General features: G+C 41.3%; 1 protein-coding gene across 2 annotated transcripts; it reads right to left on the bottom strand.

Moving 5' to 3' along the window:
- Positions 1–1,623: 1,623 nt before the first annotated feature.
- On the bottom strand, positions 1,624–14,909 carry xirp1 (xin actin binding repeat containing 1). Of its 2 annotated transcripts, XM_026149568.1 has the most exons (8): positions 14,770–14,909; positions 14,575–14,629; positions 14,188–14,493; positions 13,583–13,661; positions 10,162–10,307; positions 9,905–9,946; positions 4,540–8,922; positions 4,045–4,106 (listed from the first exon to the last, which is right to left on the bottom strand). In XM_026149568.1, exons 1-8 carry the CDS (start codon positions 14,892–14,894, stop codon positions 4,104–4,106), a joined length of 5,139 nt encoding a protein of 1,712 aa, XP_026005353.1. In that variant the 5' UTR covers positions 14,895–14,909; the 3' UTR covers positions 4,045–4,103. The 2 variants fall into 2 exon arrangements, with proteins under 2 accessions (XP_026005352.1, XP_026005353.1); XM_026149567.1 differs by having other exon boundaries at positions 1,624–8,922.
- Positions 14,910–19,480: the final 4,571 nt, after the last annotated feature.

The following is a 19,480-nucleotide window of genomic DNA, read 5'->3' as shown; positions in this document are numbered from 1 at the left end:
CTCCAGGTTTCCTTTAAAAGGCAATTTATGAAGTAAATTGGTGAAGAAATACTCTTTGTAGAATTTACTTAAGTAACTTAGGAGTATTGTGTGAATTATTGGTTGTGCACCAATGTACTACTGTTTCATATATTAGCCTAGAGATTGGATATTCATTCAAACTAAATACCACTGGATTTTTAAAAAGGAGTCAATTTTATATTTGTGGTTTACAAGTTAATGGGCTTTGGGAGCCACGGGGACATTTTCCATTGCCGTAAAAAAAAAAATGGCAGCAAGGCGTAGTGGCTGCGCCATTTCATCTCTGTTTATATACAGTTAAGTGACAATTTTGCTGGGCAAAATATTTAAACAACAAATTAAGAGTTGTAGAATAATCAAGCCATGTCTCAGCCACACAAAGATTTTAGATTCATTTAAGTTTTTGCTTGATTTTCTTTTTACCCCTTTAAAAAAAAATTGTCATTACTGAATTGCATTTTGCCTGGCATCTCCACCAAGACAAGATCTCAAATCAGCAGGGACATTTAACTTTAGAGATTCTACATTTTATTATCATCACTTTGATTTCGGGCCAAGCAAAGTTGATATACACGGAATTGAGTTATAAATTCTGTGTGCAGAGATGGGCAGTAACGCGTTACTTGTAACGTGTTACTGTAATCTGATTACTTTTTTCGAGTAACGAGTAAAATAAGGGATTACTATTGCAAAAACGGTAATTAGATTACCGTTACTTTCCCGTAGGAACACTGCGTTACTGCGTTACTAAAACCGTGATTTTTTGCGAGAATGTCTCACGACAGTGACGTAAGCGAGTGCGCCGTTAGTGACAACAGCTGTGTGCAGATCAACAATGGATCACATATCGATTGTGGGAGAGAGTATGAGCGTGCAGTGTGGAAGTACTGACCTTACTTTGAGTTTGACTCCATAAAAAGTGACAAAAACATTAGCGTCCGTTGTGCGTGGGAAAAAAAAATTCTTTTTACAGCGAAAAAAAACCCTAAACTTCCAAGCAAGCACCGAGTGCGCAACGACGTAATGGGAAATTCACAGAGAAACTCGCGGATTCTTCAACTGACCGCGGCACACCTGCACCAGGGTAAACCTCCGCCTACCGCAGTGCTTTTTAATAGGTGAAAATAGAGCAACAGGACCGCTGAGTCTTTGACTTTATTTATGTTCTGCTGTGTTTGACTTGCATCTATTTGAAAGAGTGTGTGTGTAAACACAAAAAATATTTTATTTTATGTGCTGGAATGTGCAGAAAATAGGTTTAAATGTTAAACTAATTTATTCAACTCAGAGAATGTTGCATATAATTAAATTTTTGCTTGATGCATAAAGTTAAAAGATTAAAACTGATAAAACAAGTTAAAAAAATAGATTTTTCCATTTGATTACATTGTGTATGATGGATTATGTAGAAAAAGTAGAATTGGGCTGAAAGATCTATCGCTTTATCACCTATTCAGGTTGTAAATCGTGTTTTTAAAAAGTAACTAAGTAACTAAGTAATTAATTACTTTTGAAAATAAGTAATCAGTAAAGTAACGGGATTGCTTTTTTGGGAAGTAATCAGTAATTAGTTACTGATTACTTTTTTCAAGTAACTTGACCAACACTGTCTGTGTGTGAGCTAATCTACTTATAGTATGCTGAAAAGTAGCATCAGTGGTTGGTGATAATGATATGGCTGCTCTGTGGCCATTTGTTATATTTATAATTCAAGGAATGAGAATAAAGAAAAAAATCACCGATAACAGTCACATCTTCTAACCTGTCATTTATTTGACAGTTGTTTAAAACAGAAGAATAAACAGTGCTAACTTTGTGTTTAGCCTTGTTAAAAGATCTTAACACTTTATCATGTGGTTACAGTATAAAATCTATAAGACAAAAAGTTTTTAAAGGTAACATTTTCATGATTTCATGAGTTCAGTTTAAAGACTAACAAAACAGTTTCACTAATAAAACAAAAATGGGATGAAAACACACGTAAATAAAACTGCTTTCCTAAAGTTAAAGGACCGTGGAACGCACTAATAAGTGGCTCGTTCAGTGCGTTTCCTTTGGTGGGCCGAATGTTACAAATACCGTCCCGTCGTCCTTGGTGCTCCTCGACACTTTATCTTCAAAAAAGCGCCCGGACCTTCGCATCAGTGGGGATGTCATGACTTCGTATCTGGTTGGACTAATTTCAAACAGGGCCGATGTTTTACTGTCAGACTGTTTGGTGACGAATGTTGAGGTCCTGGAGGAAACAAATACATTGCCAAAGCCGTCGCTCTCTTCATAAGTTTCACTGACAGTCTTCGTGCCAATTATTCCTGCGGGTTGCTCTGCGGTTTGCACTTCAAGAACACTGACCTTGCGCTGTGGGCCATTTTTTGAAGACTCGGCAGCTGCGGACTCCAGATCGCTGTTCACATTTTGACAACTGTCAGAGCAGCTATTAGTTTTTGGTTTAAATGTTGACATGGTTGGCTTTGGTTGATCACTTGGTTTTCTGGCAGCTGAGTGAATGGAGATGAATGATGGTGAAGACTGAGAGGAAGACTGTCTAATAAGGGGCTTATTGTGCCCTTTTCTCGACACTTCCTCTTTGGAAAGACTTGAATCCAAATCTGTCTGGAGATTTACATCGCTTGTCTCTTTTGTCTGACCTGATTTGGCCTTGCTTGAAACAATGCTTATCTTCCTGATGTTGTTGGCAGGTTGAAAGTTTTGCTCAGATTTCAAAGACTCATCGAACAGCCCCGACAACCCTGCAATGTCGGCCTCAGATTTCAGATTAGACACGGAGTACAGAGCCTTTTTAATCGTCTCTTCGATTTCAAGCAGCTTTGCTAAAGTCTGTTCCTTCAGGTTCATTATTTCCTTGCTTGCTTTTTCCAGATCTTCAAATGCCGTCTCAACTGAGGAGATGCTTTCAAGATCATCATCCTGGGTTTCTGCTTCAACTTTCTTTCCCTCCATTTTACTTTGCTTAGCGTTTCTCCTTGATGTACCCATCCAAGTAGGGACATTCTGGTATAATGTATTCAGTGAAGTGTCATCTACACTGCTGGCCTCTCCCTCTATTTCTTGCACTTGAGACAGGATCCCCTTGAGTTCCTCTCTTTTCCTAAAGTTTTCAAAGATTTCCATGGCTGCCTTTACATTTCCTTTTACGATGTCTTCCATGTGTACAGAGAGCCTTTGTCGTCTTTCATCCTCTGTCTCTCTTGCCTTCTTCTCTCTTAAAACAACTTTATCCTCAAAAGTTGGTTGCTTTTGGTCCGGGTTGTTTTCCTGCACATGGCCCGTAGTGACTGATGTCTGCAGTCCGGGCTCGTGCTGTTTTTCTTGAGGTTTGAGATTTGATTTGTATTCTTGAACAGAAGTCTTTTCTGTCTTTTTATGACCTCTACCGTTATCATCTGTGATTGCTGCCTTCTTGGAAGTGTCTCTGTCCTTTCCTTCAAAGTTATTTAGTGCTGCCTTCGAGCTCGTGTTGATTTCATGCTCACCATCTTCATAACCCCTCATACGTATCTGTATCTCCTCAGCTGCATTGATTTTCTGTTTCACATTTTTCTCTGTTTTCACTTCACTGCTGTTTGACACGGTCATTTTGCAGTCTGATTTCCTCTCTGTGAGTTGTGCTGTTTCCTGTTTCTTGCTGCTTTCCTGAGCCTTTGGCTTGATTGGCAGATATACATTTGCTTGATTTGCGACTTGCATTTCTTCACTAACACATTTTTGTTGTTGGTATGTTTCATGTGAGCATTGTTTACTGAGTTTTCCATGCATTGTAGTTTCTTGGCTACCCACAGAGCAAAACGACTGGCTTTGTTTTGGACGAATTACTACACTTTTTGTATTTTCTTTAACAGGGCAGGAAACTTTGTTAGGTGATGTATTTGGTTCTTCCACAACTACAGATTTTATCCATTGTGGCTTTGGTGGTAAAGCTGGCTTCTGCTCCTGTGGTTTCTCAGTCTTTTGAGGCAGTGGAGGTGGACTTGGCCTTTCAGAGCGGGGTGATTTAGAGGTTCCATTTGCTACGGGGTTGGGAGCTGAATTCTGTGTTGTAATAGATGGTTGTCCTTCACAGGTTACTGAAATTGAAGGAGATAATTTTGCGTCAGATGGAGGCACAGGCACCACAACACACTGCTTGTGAACAGTCTTGCTCCTCTCTGAACAAGCCCTGCCTGAATTTCTGTATATCATGGCAGCTTTATAGTCTCCTTTGGATACATTTACGCTAGACTTCTCAAGAGATTTGAGAGCCAATTGCACATTACCGCTTATAATATTTTCCTTATCTAGGAGCTTCTGCTCTGTCGCTGCACTCTGCAGAGCTCTAATAGCTGCTTTCACATCTCCTCTGATAACTTGTTCTGTCTCATCTTCAGTTGTCTGACTATTAAACTCGCAACTTACAAAAGGTGGCAGTGATTCTGGGGCACTATTACTGTCTATAGCTGCAATCTGTTGACAAGCCTCAAAGGAGATATGGCTTTCTTGAGCTTTCTCTGTATCACTGACCTTCGGAGAAGTCCTGATTTGCTGGCATCTTGAGGAGGACGAACATGTTGATTGTGCCACTGTTGATGAGCTTTCCTCTTGTGCGGACATATTCAGGTTGTATATTTTTCCAGGAATGATGACTTCCCGCTCTACTTGCATGCTTTGCTGCTTTGCCATTTCAAGAGACCTTTTAGCTGCTTTTACGTCTCCAGATATAATGACTTCTTTTTGTGCTTGGTTTCCTTCGCTTTCAGGACCTTGAGCTGACAGGTCCATGTCATAAATAGTTCCAGGTGTAATGACCTCCCGCTCCACACACATACTCTGTTGCTTTGCACGTTCTAATGATTGCATTGTTGCCTTGACATCTCCAGGGACAATTTCCTCCTTTGGTACACAGCTGTCAACACTGATAGAGCACTCTGATGAAAAAACCTTTTTGGTGTTCTTTACGTCCCCTGGTAAAACATCAGAAATTGTTCGTTCTGCCTGTTCTTTTTGCTGATAGAGGCTTCTCTTTGCTTCCCTCACACCCCCCTGAACTGTTTCAATCTGTTCCTTAGTCAGAAGGCTCTGATCAGCTTCGTCTTCAGACGCCTCGGTGTGAAGACTTTTGAGATAATGCAGATCTCCCTTTTCAATGCAGCTTTTGTACAAATTCACATTTCCCTTCTCTGTTTCGTCCACTCTGCACGACGCTGCTATCCTCTGACAACTGGCAGTAGCTAACAAATTTCCAATTGTAGACTGGACATCTCCCCTCTCTGTAACCAGACTCTCGGTTTTGATTTCGTAATTGCAGATGAGTGAATAAACGGACATCTCTGCTTGTCCCGCTGCAGTCTCTTGCAATATTATTCCCTTTTTCAAATTATTTTGTGGAATGAGCAAGTCATCAATTACCTGGGCAATGTTTTGTAGTCTTTGATCGTGTTCGATGTTGACTGTGCCGGTCGCCTGGGAGACTGGAAGCTCGACTACTGTTATGTTAACTTTACCTTTTTCAGTTTCTCTCAGAAGAGTTACTTGTGGTTTGAGAGTCGGTCTGACCAAGAGCTGTAGCATGATGTTCCTGATGTTACCCTCAACAACATCCTCTTTCTCAATCTGCACCCCTTCTTTGTTTTCAAACATGTATTTTGCCATGTTAACATTTCTGCTGCCATCTGCCTCTATTATGATGCCGCTTGAGTGAACAAAAGCATTTTCATTCAAATACGAAAGGGTATCAGCCACACTGTTGGCGGTGATTTTGTCTAGTGGAGTGGTCTCAAAGAGCCAGGTGGTGCACTTCACATCAGCTTTTGGGATATCTTTAGCACTTTGCACTGTGGTTTCTTCTGGCTCCTTAATTTTGTCCAGGGGCTGCGATTCAAAGAGCCAGGTGCAGCGTTTCACATCTCCCTTCTGGCTATCTTCCCTGTGGACTGCTTTTACTGGACCCTGCTCCTGAGGCTCCCCTTTCAGGCTGTCAATTGTTTGATTCTCAAAGAGCCAGGTGGAGGTCCTGACATCGCCACGCTGCACATCAGTGACACTAACCATTCTCACAAACTTCTTGCACTGCTGCTCAGATTCAAATAATTGTTTATTTAGCTGCACATTACTGCTTCCAAAGTCTTCAGTCACCCTGACTGAGAGCTCATCTCGACTCGTAAGGGAGTCAAGAGGTTGTGTCTCAAATTTCCACCTGGCTGATTTAACGTCTCCTTTCTTGACGTCCTCCTGGGTGACAGCTCGTATGACGTAAACTTCATTCTCCGCCTTGATGGCATCGAGTGGTTTTGTCTCAAACATCCACCTTGCTCCTCTTACGTCACCACTCATTACCTCTTCCTTTTTTAGAGTTGTAACTTCATGAAACTGGCCCTCTTTGTCTCTGATGGCATACAGTGGCAGGGACTCAAACATCATAGTGCTTGACTTCACGTCTATATTGCTCACAGGCTGCTCCACATTGACCCAATTCTGCTCAACGGGTTCATCGTGAATTTTATCCAGTGACGATGTTTCAAATATAAACTTTTTCTTCTGGACATCACCACTTTCAATACTCTCAACCCTTGGCGTATTTGTGTCATTGTTGTCCTTGTTGATCTGGCTCATGGGGCAGTTCTCAAACATCCAAGTAAATTTATTTACAGAACCTTTCTCGATTTGTTCTCCTTGGTTCTGCTGATCAGATGCTGCCATGATTTCTGATCCTATTTCGTCAAGAGACTGGGATTCAAAGAGTTCTTTGACTCGCGAAACTTCCCCTGACTGAAAGTTCACTTGGCTGACACATCTCAGATTTTGGTCTGAATTTGTATCCTTTCTTATTCTGTCCAAGGCCTCTGTTTCAAAAAGATGTTTCACAGTTTGAACACCAACCTCTGATTGGACTGAATCTCGTATGGTGCTGCATAGCTTCAAATTGTACTTTTCCCCATCTTTGATGCTATCTAGAGGCTGTGACTCAAAAAGCCATGTAATGGACTTGACATTGGTATCTTCAATGGCTTCTTTATCCTTTGCTTTTTCGGATTTGTCATACAAAATGTCCATTGGCTGTGTTTCAAACAACCATTTACAGGTCTTCACGTCACCTTTATGCGGCTCCTCCTCCAAAGAAGAGTTTTGCTTTGTCTGATTGAACTTTGAATGAATCCCATCAATTGTCTGTGTTTCAAAAAGCCACTTTGCCATTTTGACATCACCTGTGTTGTCTTCCTGTCTTGTGATGCCTTTGATTACTTCCACATTTCCTTTTCCTTCTACCAGTTGGTCTAACGGCTTCGTCTCAAACATCCACTTATACTTTTTGACTTTCCCTTGAGTGAATTCCTCTCGGCTGACTGTTGTAACCTTATGAAGGTTTCCAGAGCTGTCTTTTATTGCATATAATGGAGTTGTTTCAAATATTTCTCTGTTACCTTTTACATTTCCAACTGCAATAGACTCTTCGTTCTCGGTAATCTCCTCCCCAGAAGGAGCAATTTTGCTCAAAGGAATTTTTTCAAAAAGTTCTTTGAATCCCTTCACGTCACCTTTTTCAATCACTTGTTCTTTTAATGAAGTGCTCTTTTGAATGCTGCAGCTTTCAAATAACTGTTTTTTGTCTTTTACTTCACCTTGTTCTTCAGCTGAAAGGGTAATTTTCTTCAGGCTCCCGACTTCATAGCTATCACTAAGCGTCTCCATGGGCTGCGTTTCAAACAGCCAAAGGGAGGTCTTGACATCTCCCCCAATTACGTCTCCCTTTTCCAAAGACTTTTCTGCCATGTTTCCTGCTGCCAGTGGTTTCATTTCAAAGAATTTCTTCTTGTTGATGACATCAACCTCTCCTGTGCACTCAGCTATGGCTCCTTCAAATGTGTTCTCTCCTACAACCTCAGGTATTCTGTCAAATGACTCAGTTTCAAACATCCACCTCTTCCGGTCAACACCTCCTCGTTGACCCTCCTCTAGCGATATGCCCCGAATTATTTTCACGACATCAGTTCCCTTACTGATCAGGTCCAAAGGCTGGGTTTCAAAAAGCCAGCGGGCAGTGCAAACACCACTACTGTCGATCTCCTCCCTGCAGATGGATTTAATCTCATGCATATTGCCACTGTTGTCTCTGATAGCACAGCAAGGTTCTGCCTGAAACAGTTTCACGGTCTTTTGGACATCACCTTTCAGCTCCTGAAGCTCAGACCTCAGTTTCAGGAAACTATGATCTTCAATAGAGTTGCAGCGCCCCAAGTCACTCAGTGCTTTAGACTCAAAAAGCAGACGAGTTCCTCTTACATCCCCAGGCTGTACAGGTTCTTTCAGCACTGCCTCAACTAGTTCACCCTCTTCATTTACGGATCTATTTAAGGAATCCAAGGGCTGGGTCTCAAACAACCACATTGATGTTCTCACATCCCCCCTGACAGAAATCTGCCTTTTGGCAGACTGTAGTTGGGTGCTGTCAATATGTTCAAACATCGAGGAGGTGCTTCTTACATCTCCACCTTTTAACTCCTCATTATCCATCAGCTTTTTGGTTGAATGAGGATCTCCAATACTGTCCAGAGTCCAGTTCTCAAAGATCCACCTCATGGATTGCACTTCCCCCTGATAAGCTGCATCTGCTGCCTGAGTGTTTTCTGACTGCACTGCCTTCATGATCTCATCATCCACTGCGTCATCAAGACTTGCCCGTAAGTCTGGGTGGATGTGTTTAAAGAGCCTCTTCAGCTCATTTTTCTGCCGTTGCTGGTAGAATGTGGAGAAGGTTTCTTTAGGTGGAGGCAGGGGAAGGCTACTTAACGATGAAGGCCCTTCATAGTTGAGAGGTCTAGGTGGTACTGGGGGAGGTGGGGGGAAGGGCAAGTCATCTTCTTCAGGAGATGATTGTAAAACTGTGACTTTTCTGGTCTGGTCAGCCATCTTGAAACAATAAAAGAAATTCAAGAATATTATCAGGATCTAGTGATCTAGTCAACAAAAAGAGCATTAAAACAATACATGCAAATATTAGAATGACATGCATAGCAAGGAAAGCCATACTTTACCTTCTTTTATGCTCGCTTCGCTTCTTTTATGCATTTTCACCCCAAACCATCCTCAGTCACACCAGGGTTACCAAAAACACTTCACAGCTGTTAGTAGGCAAATATCACACATACACGCCGCCGAGGCTGCTAGTGTGGCTAGTTGTTTTTAACTTTTTTAGGTGAAAACAAGCGAAAACATTGTTAAATTTAAATCTGCATTAAGTTTTTTTTTTCTGGCTGCAGTGTAAACTAGGGTTGGGCATTGTTAAGTTTCGGACAGGCTGCCATCAGTCAACCAGCTATTGTTGATATGTTCACAGAGATATGCCACATGCACTGATAGAGACGCTTGTTGAAACAGGAAAACAAAAACAAAAAACAGAATACAAAAACACCTAATAGAGATGATTCACTTTCAATCCCAAAATAAACATTCAGAAGAAATAACAAAAGCTAGATTTTGTGTTGTTGGTGTCCATGGAGAACCAGCAATCACTGGTATAATGATTACCCTTGATCTTTACTATTCTGATGGAGATACTCTGTGTCTGTGTTCAATTCTGTGCTGGAGCTCAGCTCAACAGAAAGGATGGAGGCACCACCTTGTGGTCATTCTCAGTTTTTCAACATAACAACATAACTACATACAACTACAATTAATTACAAACCAGAAAAATTTAAACAAAAATAAATTATCTAAATGATTTAAACATACCTGACCCTTTGTGAAAAAGTAACATCCTGAATGTTGCATTTAATGTGAGCTCGTAGGTTTACTGTGTGTTTGATGGTGGAAGCAAAGACTTAGATGCACAGCACACAATACTGAGAAACCACATTCTCCTGTAAAGGTTTCTAAATGACGTATACTGTACCTTACTGTTTTTAGCCCCTTTTCCTAGTGTACCAATGAATTCCTGTTAAACAAAAGCAAAGAGTGATTTAAATCAGTTTGAATCACACAGAACTTTATTATTTGTTAAATATATCCATTAGCACTGTGTTCCACACATTTCAAACATGCACTAAAGTGTTGAGGCGCTCCTGTTGTGACCTAGCACACAGAAAATTCCCCATTGAAGCCTTTGACCTCACTTTGTGGGGAGGAATGAGAAGCATTTCAGGAACTCACTGGTTGTGTTGGGCCTCCTGTGGTGTCAGTGGCTGCTGTTCTTGACAGATAGAGAGTTGATCTGTCTCTCACTGAGAAGGAAGTTCTGTCTCTGGTTTGTCTCGTTGGGGTGCCCCCTTTAGTCAGTGAAGAGCTGTATTTGTCCTCTGCAAGAGCAAGATCCGACATCAAATTAATGTTGACTTCTTTATTAGATTTGCCCAATAATACATCTGGAGTCTTGGGATTTCTAGTTTAAACCTAGTGGCACACACATGCATAAAAGTGGAACAACAGGATACTGCTGTATCCTATAATAAGCAAAGCTGTGCGTGTCCAGTGTCAGCAACAAGTTGAATGATAACGCTGTGTCTGTGTATTTTTAGTTATGGTGGAATCTGTCTTATCACTGTTGTAGCTTCCTGTTACCTCATGGATTCTAGTTCACATGCATTATGCCATGAAACAGCATATGTTTTAGTAAAGAGAGATATTGTAACAATCAAGTCAGATTACGAGCTTTGATCCCCGGGAGATAAATAGGCCCACACAGCCCTCCCTGCTGCACAGGACTATCATCAAAATGCATTCCACGGATTGACCATGACACCCAAGAAGAAGAAAAAACAGCAACTGCTAGCTCAGCTTGATGGACACAGATTGTTTGCACATTGTTTGAATGGGCTCTCTCCCATCAAACCATCAACACCTGACCAAAAGAATGCAACAGCCCAGCCCAGTAAACCACATGCATGTTCTGAAACTGATTTTTGTTTATGCAAAAAAAACACCCTGCAATCAGACTGTATTAGCTGAAATTTGTTCCTCAGCTGGAGTTAAGTAAATATAATGAGTTTAGAAAAAAAATCAACAGCAGCATCATGAAAAATATGTTCAGAGGTCAACAGCACAGTATGCTGCACAGGCCATCCAGCTGTAACTAATGGCCAGATTTAAACACACCTCCCTTTTCACGCACTAAGCCCTGACGGGACAAAAGGATGGCCTGGCGAGCCGGCGCCTCTCACGAGTCTGGACTTAAAGCATTTTCACAGATGGGTGAGCAGATAGAATCATGCAACCGACTGCCATGCCCCCCCATGAAAGTCCTCACCCAGTAAACCGAGAGGTCAACTGTCACTCATCATCGACGTGTGTTCACAAACATCCACGCAAACTTGTCTCGACAGAGGAAATAATGAAAAGACTCATTCTTACAGACTCGAAAATGAAATTAAGCGTCAATGACACAACTGCAAACTTTTTTCAGTGATTCCAGCGTTTTCTGAGCAATGTCTGCCAACATCTCTTTGATCTGGGTTAATTCTTCAGGAATGAAGAGGAGCTATTAGCAGCATGCTAATGGGAGGAAATTTTGGGATGCTGGCAGCTGTACAAAAGATGGTTAAATGCAGCTGGCATTTGTTCTTCACCACCACCGCAGCCTTTTACCTCCATCAGCTGTTGGCAATTGTAGCTACATTCATAGACTGTAATGAAAACCAACATCTCAAAGGACAACTTGTATTATAGGGTCCCAGATCCCCCATATAGCACTGTGTGTTACACCATTTGCCTACTTCTAGGAGTTCATTTTTTCCCCTTCATTTGATTTTCATTTTCCAATGTTTCTGAAGATATAGAGAAGAAAACAGACTGACTGTCTAACATATGACTTCCAGTTTCCACCATTTGTTTGAAACTTGAGGGATAGCGTACCGATGGGGTCTGACGGTTGATGAGCACTTAACACTTAATGAAGAGAGCATTATATTCATAAATTACTGCCTTTATAGCTCAGTCATAAAAAGACAGGAGCAAAATTGCAAATTTCAGAATTTTCTATACTTTGTGATTGCTGTTGAAAAAAATCTGTTTTTCCAGTACAACTTCATCTTGTCTCAACAATAACAGCATGAAATTTGACAAAATAAAGTCCAATAATACAAAACATGTACATCCAGAAACCTTTCTCTGTCATTATATAGTGCTATTGTCATTTTACTGTAGCGGCACAGTCACGCTATTTGGCCTCATATGAAGAAAGTTAATAAATACTCACTAAAACACCATCCAGCGTTGTTTCCCTGTGTATTTCTGCTGTGTTCACTCCCAGGACCCCTGTGATGTGTGATGTGTAGTAGAGCCTGTCTCCTCTTTCAGTGCTCTCTGTGACTGAACTCTTTCTAGTCCCGTGGCCTTGGTGACAGCTGATTTTTATCAGTGCCTGCTGCCCCAGTGGAAGACTTTGGCTATTTTGGGATGGTGGGCTGGCTGCTGCTACTCGCCTGAGTCAATCACCTCTGTTAGTCACTGTTGGATTGGGACACCCCTCATTTCCACAGATACATTGTCACCTGCTATAACAGGAACTGGGTGGGACCAATAGTATTTGTGTCAGTGGGTGCTCGGCAGCCAATATATTGAAAGAAAAAATACAGACAAATGGTCCTATTTTGGTAAGTTCTACTTGGGTCCTGGCATTCATGAGGATGTCACTCACACGCCTAAACAGTGTTTTCGGCCAACATACACCTTCAAGTGTCCCATTGGACAGAACAATGTACACCCCCCGCACTGCCAAACGTACTCATGAACAGCTCAAGGAACATGACACAGATCCAAAGGACCTGATCTGGCCTCCAAACTGCCCTGATCTCAGTCCAGTCTTTTAAAATGCTAATTCTCACTCTCTTTTTCCACACTACCTACACTTTAAGTATCACTAGGACAAAATCTCACCCTAAATTCAACAGAATTAGATGGCAAACGCTGGGAAATTACACCATAAGCCATGGGCTGTATTATGAAATGCTATCAAATATTTCAGCTTTATTTTGGAACAAACACAGCTGACGTTACTGGTTGTTCCTTACTTATACCAGGTTCATCACAGGGTAAGGACGTCAGTATTGCTGAAGCAATATCAGTAATGTGTCGCGGACAGGCATGGCTCAGAGGGCCAAGGCCTGCGTCACGGTCAGAACTGGTGGTGACACTCTCAGTTCTATCTTAAGCATGTGTGCCGGGCACATAGTTATGCATTTACAACACTACATCCTTGTCTTTATTTAGCTTCTTTTTCCTCCCACCACCAAACACCACATGGGTTGCCACTGCTTCGTAAACTCGGTCAGGATTTACATGGTGACACTTTAAATACTAGGCCTTGATCCTGAACTGTTTGCTCTGTGGCAACCTAATATAGATTCATTTGATACGCTTGAGAACTGCTGTTTGACATGCAAAGATGAATGTGCCTACATTCCTATTTCAAAGAACTGTCAGGAACATATATATTAAACAGCTTGAGAAGTGTCCACTCGTCTTACCTTACATGACAATGAACCTCAAAGCTTCAAGGAAACTCTGGCACCCATCCCTTATCCCGTCCTAGATGTCAGTGATTGTAGTAAATATGAAATAAAGTACCACTGCTCACCAGGCAAGTGTCTGCGTGCTCTGTCATGAAACTCTGGAAGCCCATTCACAGCCCTTCTTCCACCCACTTGAGTGGCTTTCTGTGGATAAACAGCACATTATGTTGTCAAGAGAATTATAACAGACAATATATGATTGTTTTGTGTCTCATTTTGGTGGGTGTGGAGTCGGGCTGTCGAGACTTAAAATAGAGGGAGCTTAAAATCCATGATAGCTGGGTTAAGAGTTGGATGACACTCATGTCACTTTCAGTAACACATAGCCAGGAAAGATATGCAGGATTAGTAAGCTTCACTATTAACTGGTCCAGATTTTTTTCTTCTTTTTTTTTTTACACAAATAGAGTAACTGCCTGGTTCTGGATGTAAAGTGCAAACATATCAGGTGAGTGGTTCAACAACAGTCACCTCAAGGTGCTTTAAGACCCTACAATAATACAGAGAAAACCCCAACATTGCACTTGGCGACAGTGGGAAGAAAAAACTCCCTTTTGACAGGAAGAAACCTTTAGCAGAACCAGGCTCACATCACGTGCTTGTGTCATTTGGATGACCAGCACTGTATTGTAACACTACTTGTAACTGCTCAAGTAGGCAGCTGACACACCTGTGTAGCTGTGTCCTTAAGAAAAGTGTTATGACTTCTCCTGTCCTGCAGAGGGTAGTCTCTCACTGTGACACTGTCAGTTTCAGATGCCATGTTCAGCCGAGGGCTGCTGCTGAAGCACTGCTGCAGGGTAGCTTTGGACTCGAACAGGGCGCACAGAGCTTTGGTGCCCGTAGCCTCCTTCTGAGGAAGGAACTCCATGGAGCGACTCCTGGAAAGATTAGAGCGCCTTCCTGAGCCCCAGAGGACCACATTCTCTCTGCTGTCCCCTCTTCTCCATCCGCCATCCACCCAGCTTTCCGACAGCTAAAGAGAGTAGTTGATTTTTATGTGTTTTTTCAGTTTTAGCAGTATTTCCATTTAACAAACACAAGTGTAGACACCTACCTCAAGATTCTGCTCTGCCCTATCAGGACTCCTTAGGTCAGAGCAGCTTTGGTAACTATTAGGACAAATTTAATACCAATATATATTAACAGATGAGTGAATGAAGACAACACACAGTCAGTAAACGTTGCCAGCACCTGTGAATAATGTAAATAAACTGTAAATGTCACAAGTTTGTGCCTCAGTAGAACTTACTGTTGCACCAGTTGAGAGACAGACTTTCTCTTCCAGCTGGGGGAAACTGCATTGACCCACGACTTTTCCTGAATCCCAGAAAGACTCTTCAAGGACTGGGTCCTCCTCAGGCCAAAAACCTCCATTGTATTCTTTTAAACAACAGCTGCAATTTAAAGCAACAGCATTTTTTCACCAAACTGCAAGCTTTTAAAACCAGGCTGTCATTTAAATCAGAATAGATCAAATCCACAAATGTTTTCCTTTGACTCATCAATAAACTCTAAATCTGACGTTCTTAAATTCAAGTACATAACTGAGGTTTAACTTCTTTTGAGTTATTATACAATAGACACTGACACTGACAGTCATCTGACTCTGTTAATGTTTATGAATTTATGCACTCAAGCAGCAAACCCAGAGTCCTGGCTCGAGATGCCGTCTTATAACAGTGTGATACATACACGACTGCTGTAGCTGAAAGGACATTTAATGCTTTCAAATAAGAAAGAAAGAAAGAAAGAAAGAAAGAAAGAAAGAAAGAAAGAAAGAAAGAAAGAAAGAAAGAAAGAAAGAAAGAAAGAAAGAAAGAAAGAAAGAAAGAAAGAAAGAAAGAAAGAACGACATCTTAATTCTGGACAGAGAATTCATATTCACATATATATATTCTGTCTGACTCACATATGAGATGCCGCTCCGTCAGCTACAAAGCAGTTACAATAACGTTGCAATAATAATGATGCAAATAATGTTTTTTTTACCTAAAAGGAATCTAATAAATATTCAGCTCCAAACCTGAAAAGAAGAAGAAGTTGTCACCACTGCATTTCTGTCTTTCCGTCTTACTCGTGGTTTAGGAGCATCTCTCACAAGACACAGCAATTTCTGGTGGTCAAAGTCCTCAAACACCTTGTGATTCAAGTCTTCCGGATGTGATATCTGCCATGATAGAATCACCTGATGAATTTGTCTGATGGAGCAATAAAACTCTGATATTTATAAATGAGGAGACATGTACGCCGAGTAAAAAGTCGCATTTCCCAAAATTCTGTTTGTCTTTATTACGCTAAACATATCACCAAAACACATTTTTAGTATCCATGTGTCTGTAAATTGTAATGCTTTCTATTTGATACTTTAAACACTAATGACCATGCTGACAGTTTGAGGCATTCAAAACAGTGAGAAGCCAGAGAGCCGACCTGCGTGACAGCTGGTCCAGTCAGATGTCCGTGCTGAAATGCCTGGCATAGCCGCTCTGTTACTGGATTCCAAACCAAAACCCAGAGCGGCAGCATTTTATCTGCACCTCTCACGCCTTACCCTAGAAACTGTGTTAGCAGCAGCAAGGGCCACATTCGCCCATCTACTGTTCCTCAGTGTGCTCAAACAGATAACATGTTTAGCTGATTCTGCTGATACCAGTACCAGAAACGCTGACGGTGCTTGTAAGTTGATGATGAACCCATTTCTGTTGATGATTACAGTCTGCTAGTACTCAAAGGGTGATATTATATTTCTAAATTGTTGGCACATACAATTTTATACCCTAATTATCCCAAAGGAATTTTATAGTTCGCAGAGGTTTACAGTTTTATGATGCCTACAACCTGCAAAGGACTCACAGAGCGGCTCTGTCACAATAGGAGAGAGCCGAGGCCTGCATTCACCTGCAACTGCTTTTCTGAACGTGATGACATACATATCCACCAGCCACTTTATTAGGTACATCTGTTCAGCTTCTCATTATTACAAATGTCTAATCAGCCAATCATATGGCACCTATTCATTGCTTTCAGGCCTGTAGACATGGTCCATATGAGGTGCTGAAGTTCGAACTGACCATCAGAATGGGCAAGAAAAGTGATTTAAATTACTTTGAACATGCCAGAGGGGCTGGTCTGAGTATTTTTTAAAAACTGCTTTTGGTCTGAAATGGTCTGAAAAATAGAAAATATCCCATTAGTGCATTGTAGATGCTAGAGGTCAGAGGAGCATGGACTGCTTTGCAGTGACAGGAAGCATCGGTAACTCAAATAACCACTGGTTAGAACCAAGAGATGCAGAAGTGCTACTTTGAATGGACATCAAACGATGAAGCGGAAGGGCTGCAGCAGCAGAAGACCACACTGGGTGACACTCCTGTCAGCTACAAACAGAAAACTGAGGTTACATTTTACACTGGCTCGACAAAATTGGCCAATAGAAGAAAAAAAAAGGTTACCTTGTCTGCTGAGTCTCGATTTCTGCTGCAAAATTCGGATGGTAGCATCAAAATTTGGCATAAAGAACATGAAAGCATGGATCCATCCTGCCTTTTATCAACAGTACAGCATGGTGGGGATGGTGTTGGGATATTTTTTTAAACACCTTTGGCCACATAGTAACTGAGGATTGTTTTAAATGTCACAGTCTCCTTGTGTTTATCTATTTATAACCACAATGTGCCCATCGTCCTATGGCTGCTTCCAGCAGGATAATGCACCATTTCACAAACCCTTAATAATCTCACACTGGTTTCTTACAGATGACCAGATGACCAGATCTGAATCCAACAGACCACCTTTGGGATTTGATGTAACCGAGATTCTCATCAGGGATGTGCACCTGACAAATCTGCAGGAACTGTTTGATCCTGTCATGTCCATATTGAAAGAAAATCTCTGAGGAATGTTTACAGCACCTGCTATAAATGAAACCATGTTATAAAGAATTAAGAGAGTTGTGAAAGCAAAGGGAGGTGCAACACAAGCTTCTCCATGAGCTGTGTTTTTTCATTTTTTATCTTGTTTAAAATGAGTTAAATAAATATTTACTTATCTTTTAGGACAAATTCACAGCAATAACTTTGTTGCTTGTAGTCACACTTCTTGCTTGTAATAGTGATCAAGCTTTCTGTAGCCTTTATAAAAGAAAATGCACAGTTAGCTGACAGCTAGTGGAGCATTTGATAGTTAGAAGTAACACGTTACTGCAGGAGTTGTTTCCTAGCAAAAACAAAGCTATAAAGAAAGTACTCAAATTTATCAGTGGGTGGACAAATGATTAATAAATAAATAAACAAACCTAAATATTTTCCATATGAGATAAATTTGTAAATTGGTAACTGCTGGCCAACAAACAGCAACCCCAAACTGAAAAGAGAGGTGTTTGCTACTTATCTTTGCTGCCCCTATCTGGCCAAAAACAGGAACTGTGAGCTCATTTTGTAAAATACGACGCATTTCACTTTTTATTCTACAAGATCTCACATTTTGCAGCATATTTACCTTCATATGTATTTTGTTGTAGTTTCAGACAGTTTTAAAGTATTCATTATTAAAGGCTCTGAGACAACAACATCAATAAACAAGAAAAGAGCAACCTGCCAAACAATTTATGGCCTTTATGATTTATGGGCGATCGTGGCTCAAAAGTTGGGAGTTCGCCTTGTAATCTGAAGGTTGCCAGTTCGAGCCCTGGCTTGGACAGTCTCGGTCGTTGTGTCCTTGGGCAAGACACTTCACCCGTTGCCTACTGGTGGTGGTCAGAGGGCCCGGTGGCGCCAGTGTCCGGCAGCCTCGCCTCTGTCAGTGCGCACCAGGGTGGCTGTGGCTACAATGTAGCTGCCATCACCTGTGTGTGAATGGGTGGATGACTGAACGTGTTTGGGGTCCTTAGGGACTAGAAAAGCGCTATACAAATACAGGCCATTTACCATGGTTAAGTACCAAATTGTAATGTAGTATTTAGGAATCACATTGTTGGTGCAAAAGAACAGTTTTATGTCTGTCAAACTGTGTTAACTTTGGCATTTTTTGTAAATTCAGCGAACGAAATGAGAAAATATTGTGTGTTTTTGTGACAGGCGGCTAGCAACAACGTGCATTAAGATACAATTTAAAACTGGAGGAAAAGCAGAGATGAGATTCTGAGGCCACCAAAGTGAAATCCCTCCGCCACTTGGCTGCGCCTAGAAATCCTGTCCATAAAAATTATGAACAGAACCGGTGACAAAGGGCAGCCCTGGCGGAGCCCGACTTATTGCCGGCAATGTGAACCAAGCTCTTGCAACGGTTGTGTAGGGATCGAATGGCCCATAACAGTGTTAAATGGCTTAACAAAATATAAAGAAATTCAATTAAATTCTATTTTAGTTATATAGCGCCAAATCACAACAAAAGTTGCCTCAAGGCGCTTTATGAGCATCTTGAGGCCTTGAGGCATGAAATGAGGGGTACTTCAATGCTTTTGAACAGAATTGTATTTAGTGTCAGAGCAGATCTGCATGTAGAGCTCTAAAATGACCATACATGTACAAACCATATGAGTAAAAAGAAATAAATTTGTTGTGTAGGTTCAGGAAAAGAAACAAAGATTTCGTTAACTTTATCGGAGTTAACCCTCCGACTCCCCACAACTTTACAAAATAGACCCGAAGGCTTGCTGTCAGGTGTCATTCTGATTCAAATGTACACAAAAAAGACGTTTCCAATATGAAAGTTGTAAGGCCTGAGCCGACCTGAGCGAGGAAAGTGGTTCCTTTAACGTCATCTGTGGACAAAGAAAAGAGACACCAGTAGATGGAGCCAGAGTGCCATCCTTCCCCCCATTTACAATGCAGTAGATGAGTTTAAAGGGCATCATAGTTACTTCCTTGTTTACGGAAAATTGTTGTCATATTTTACAGTTGACCATGTGCTCATGTATAAATCACACCAGTTTTGCAAGAGCAAAAAATGCGTGTGGTCAC

This window comes from Astatotilapia calliptera, chromosome 18 (genome assembly GCF_900246225.1).
Source record: "Astatotilapia calliptera chromosome 18, fAstCal1.2, whole genome shotgun sequence".
NCBI lineage: Eukaryota > Metazoa > Chordata > Actinopteri > Cichliformes > Cichlidae > Astatotilapia > Astatotilapia calliptera.
This window is presented reverse-complemented; position numbering and strand designations above follow the sequence as displayed.

Excerpts from the sequence above, each read along its gene's own strand:
- xirp1 (XM_026149567.1), bottom strand. The coding sequence starts at position 14,894 with ATGGAGGTTTTTGGCCTGAGGAGGACCCAGTCCTTGAAGAGTCTTTCT. Across the intron at positions 10,308-13,582 it reads AGCACGCAGACACTTGCCTG|AGGACAAATACAGCTCTTCA; the intron begins GTGAGCAGTGGT and ends TTGCTCTTGCAG. Across the intron at positions 9,947-10,161 it reads CAGGAGGCCCAACACAACCA|GAATTCATTGGTACACTAGG; the intron begins GTGAGTTCCTGA and ends TTTGTTTAACAG.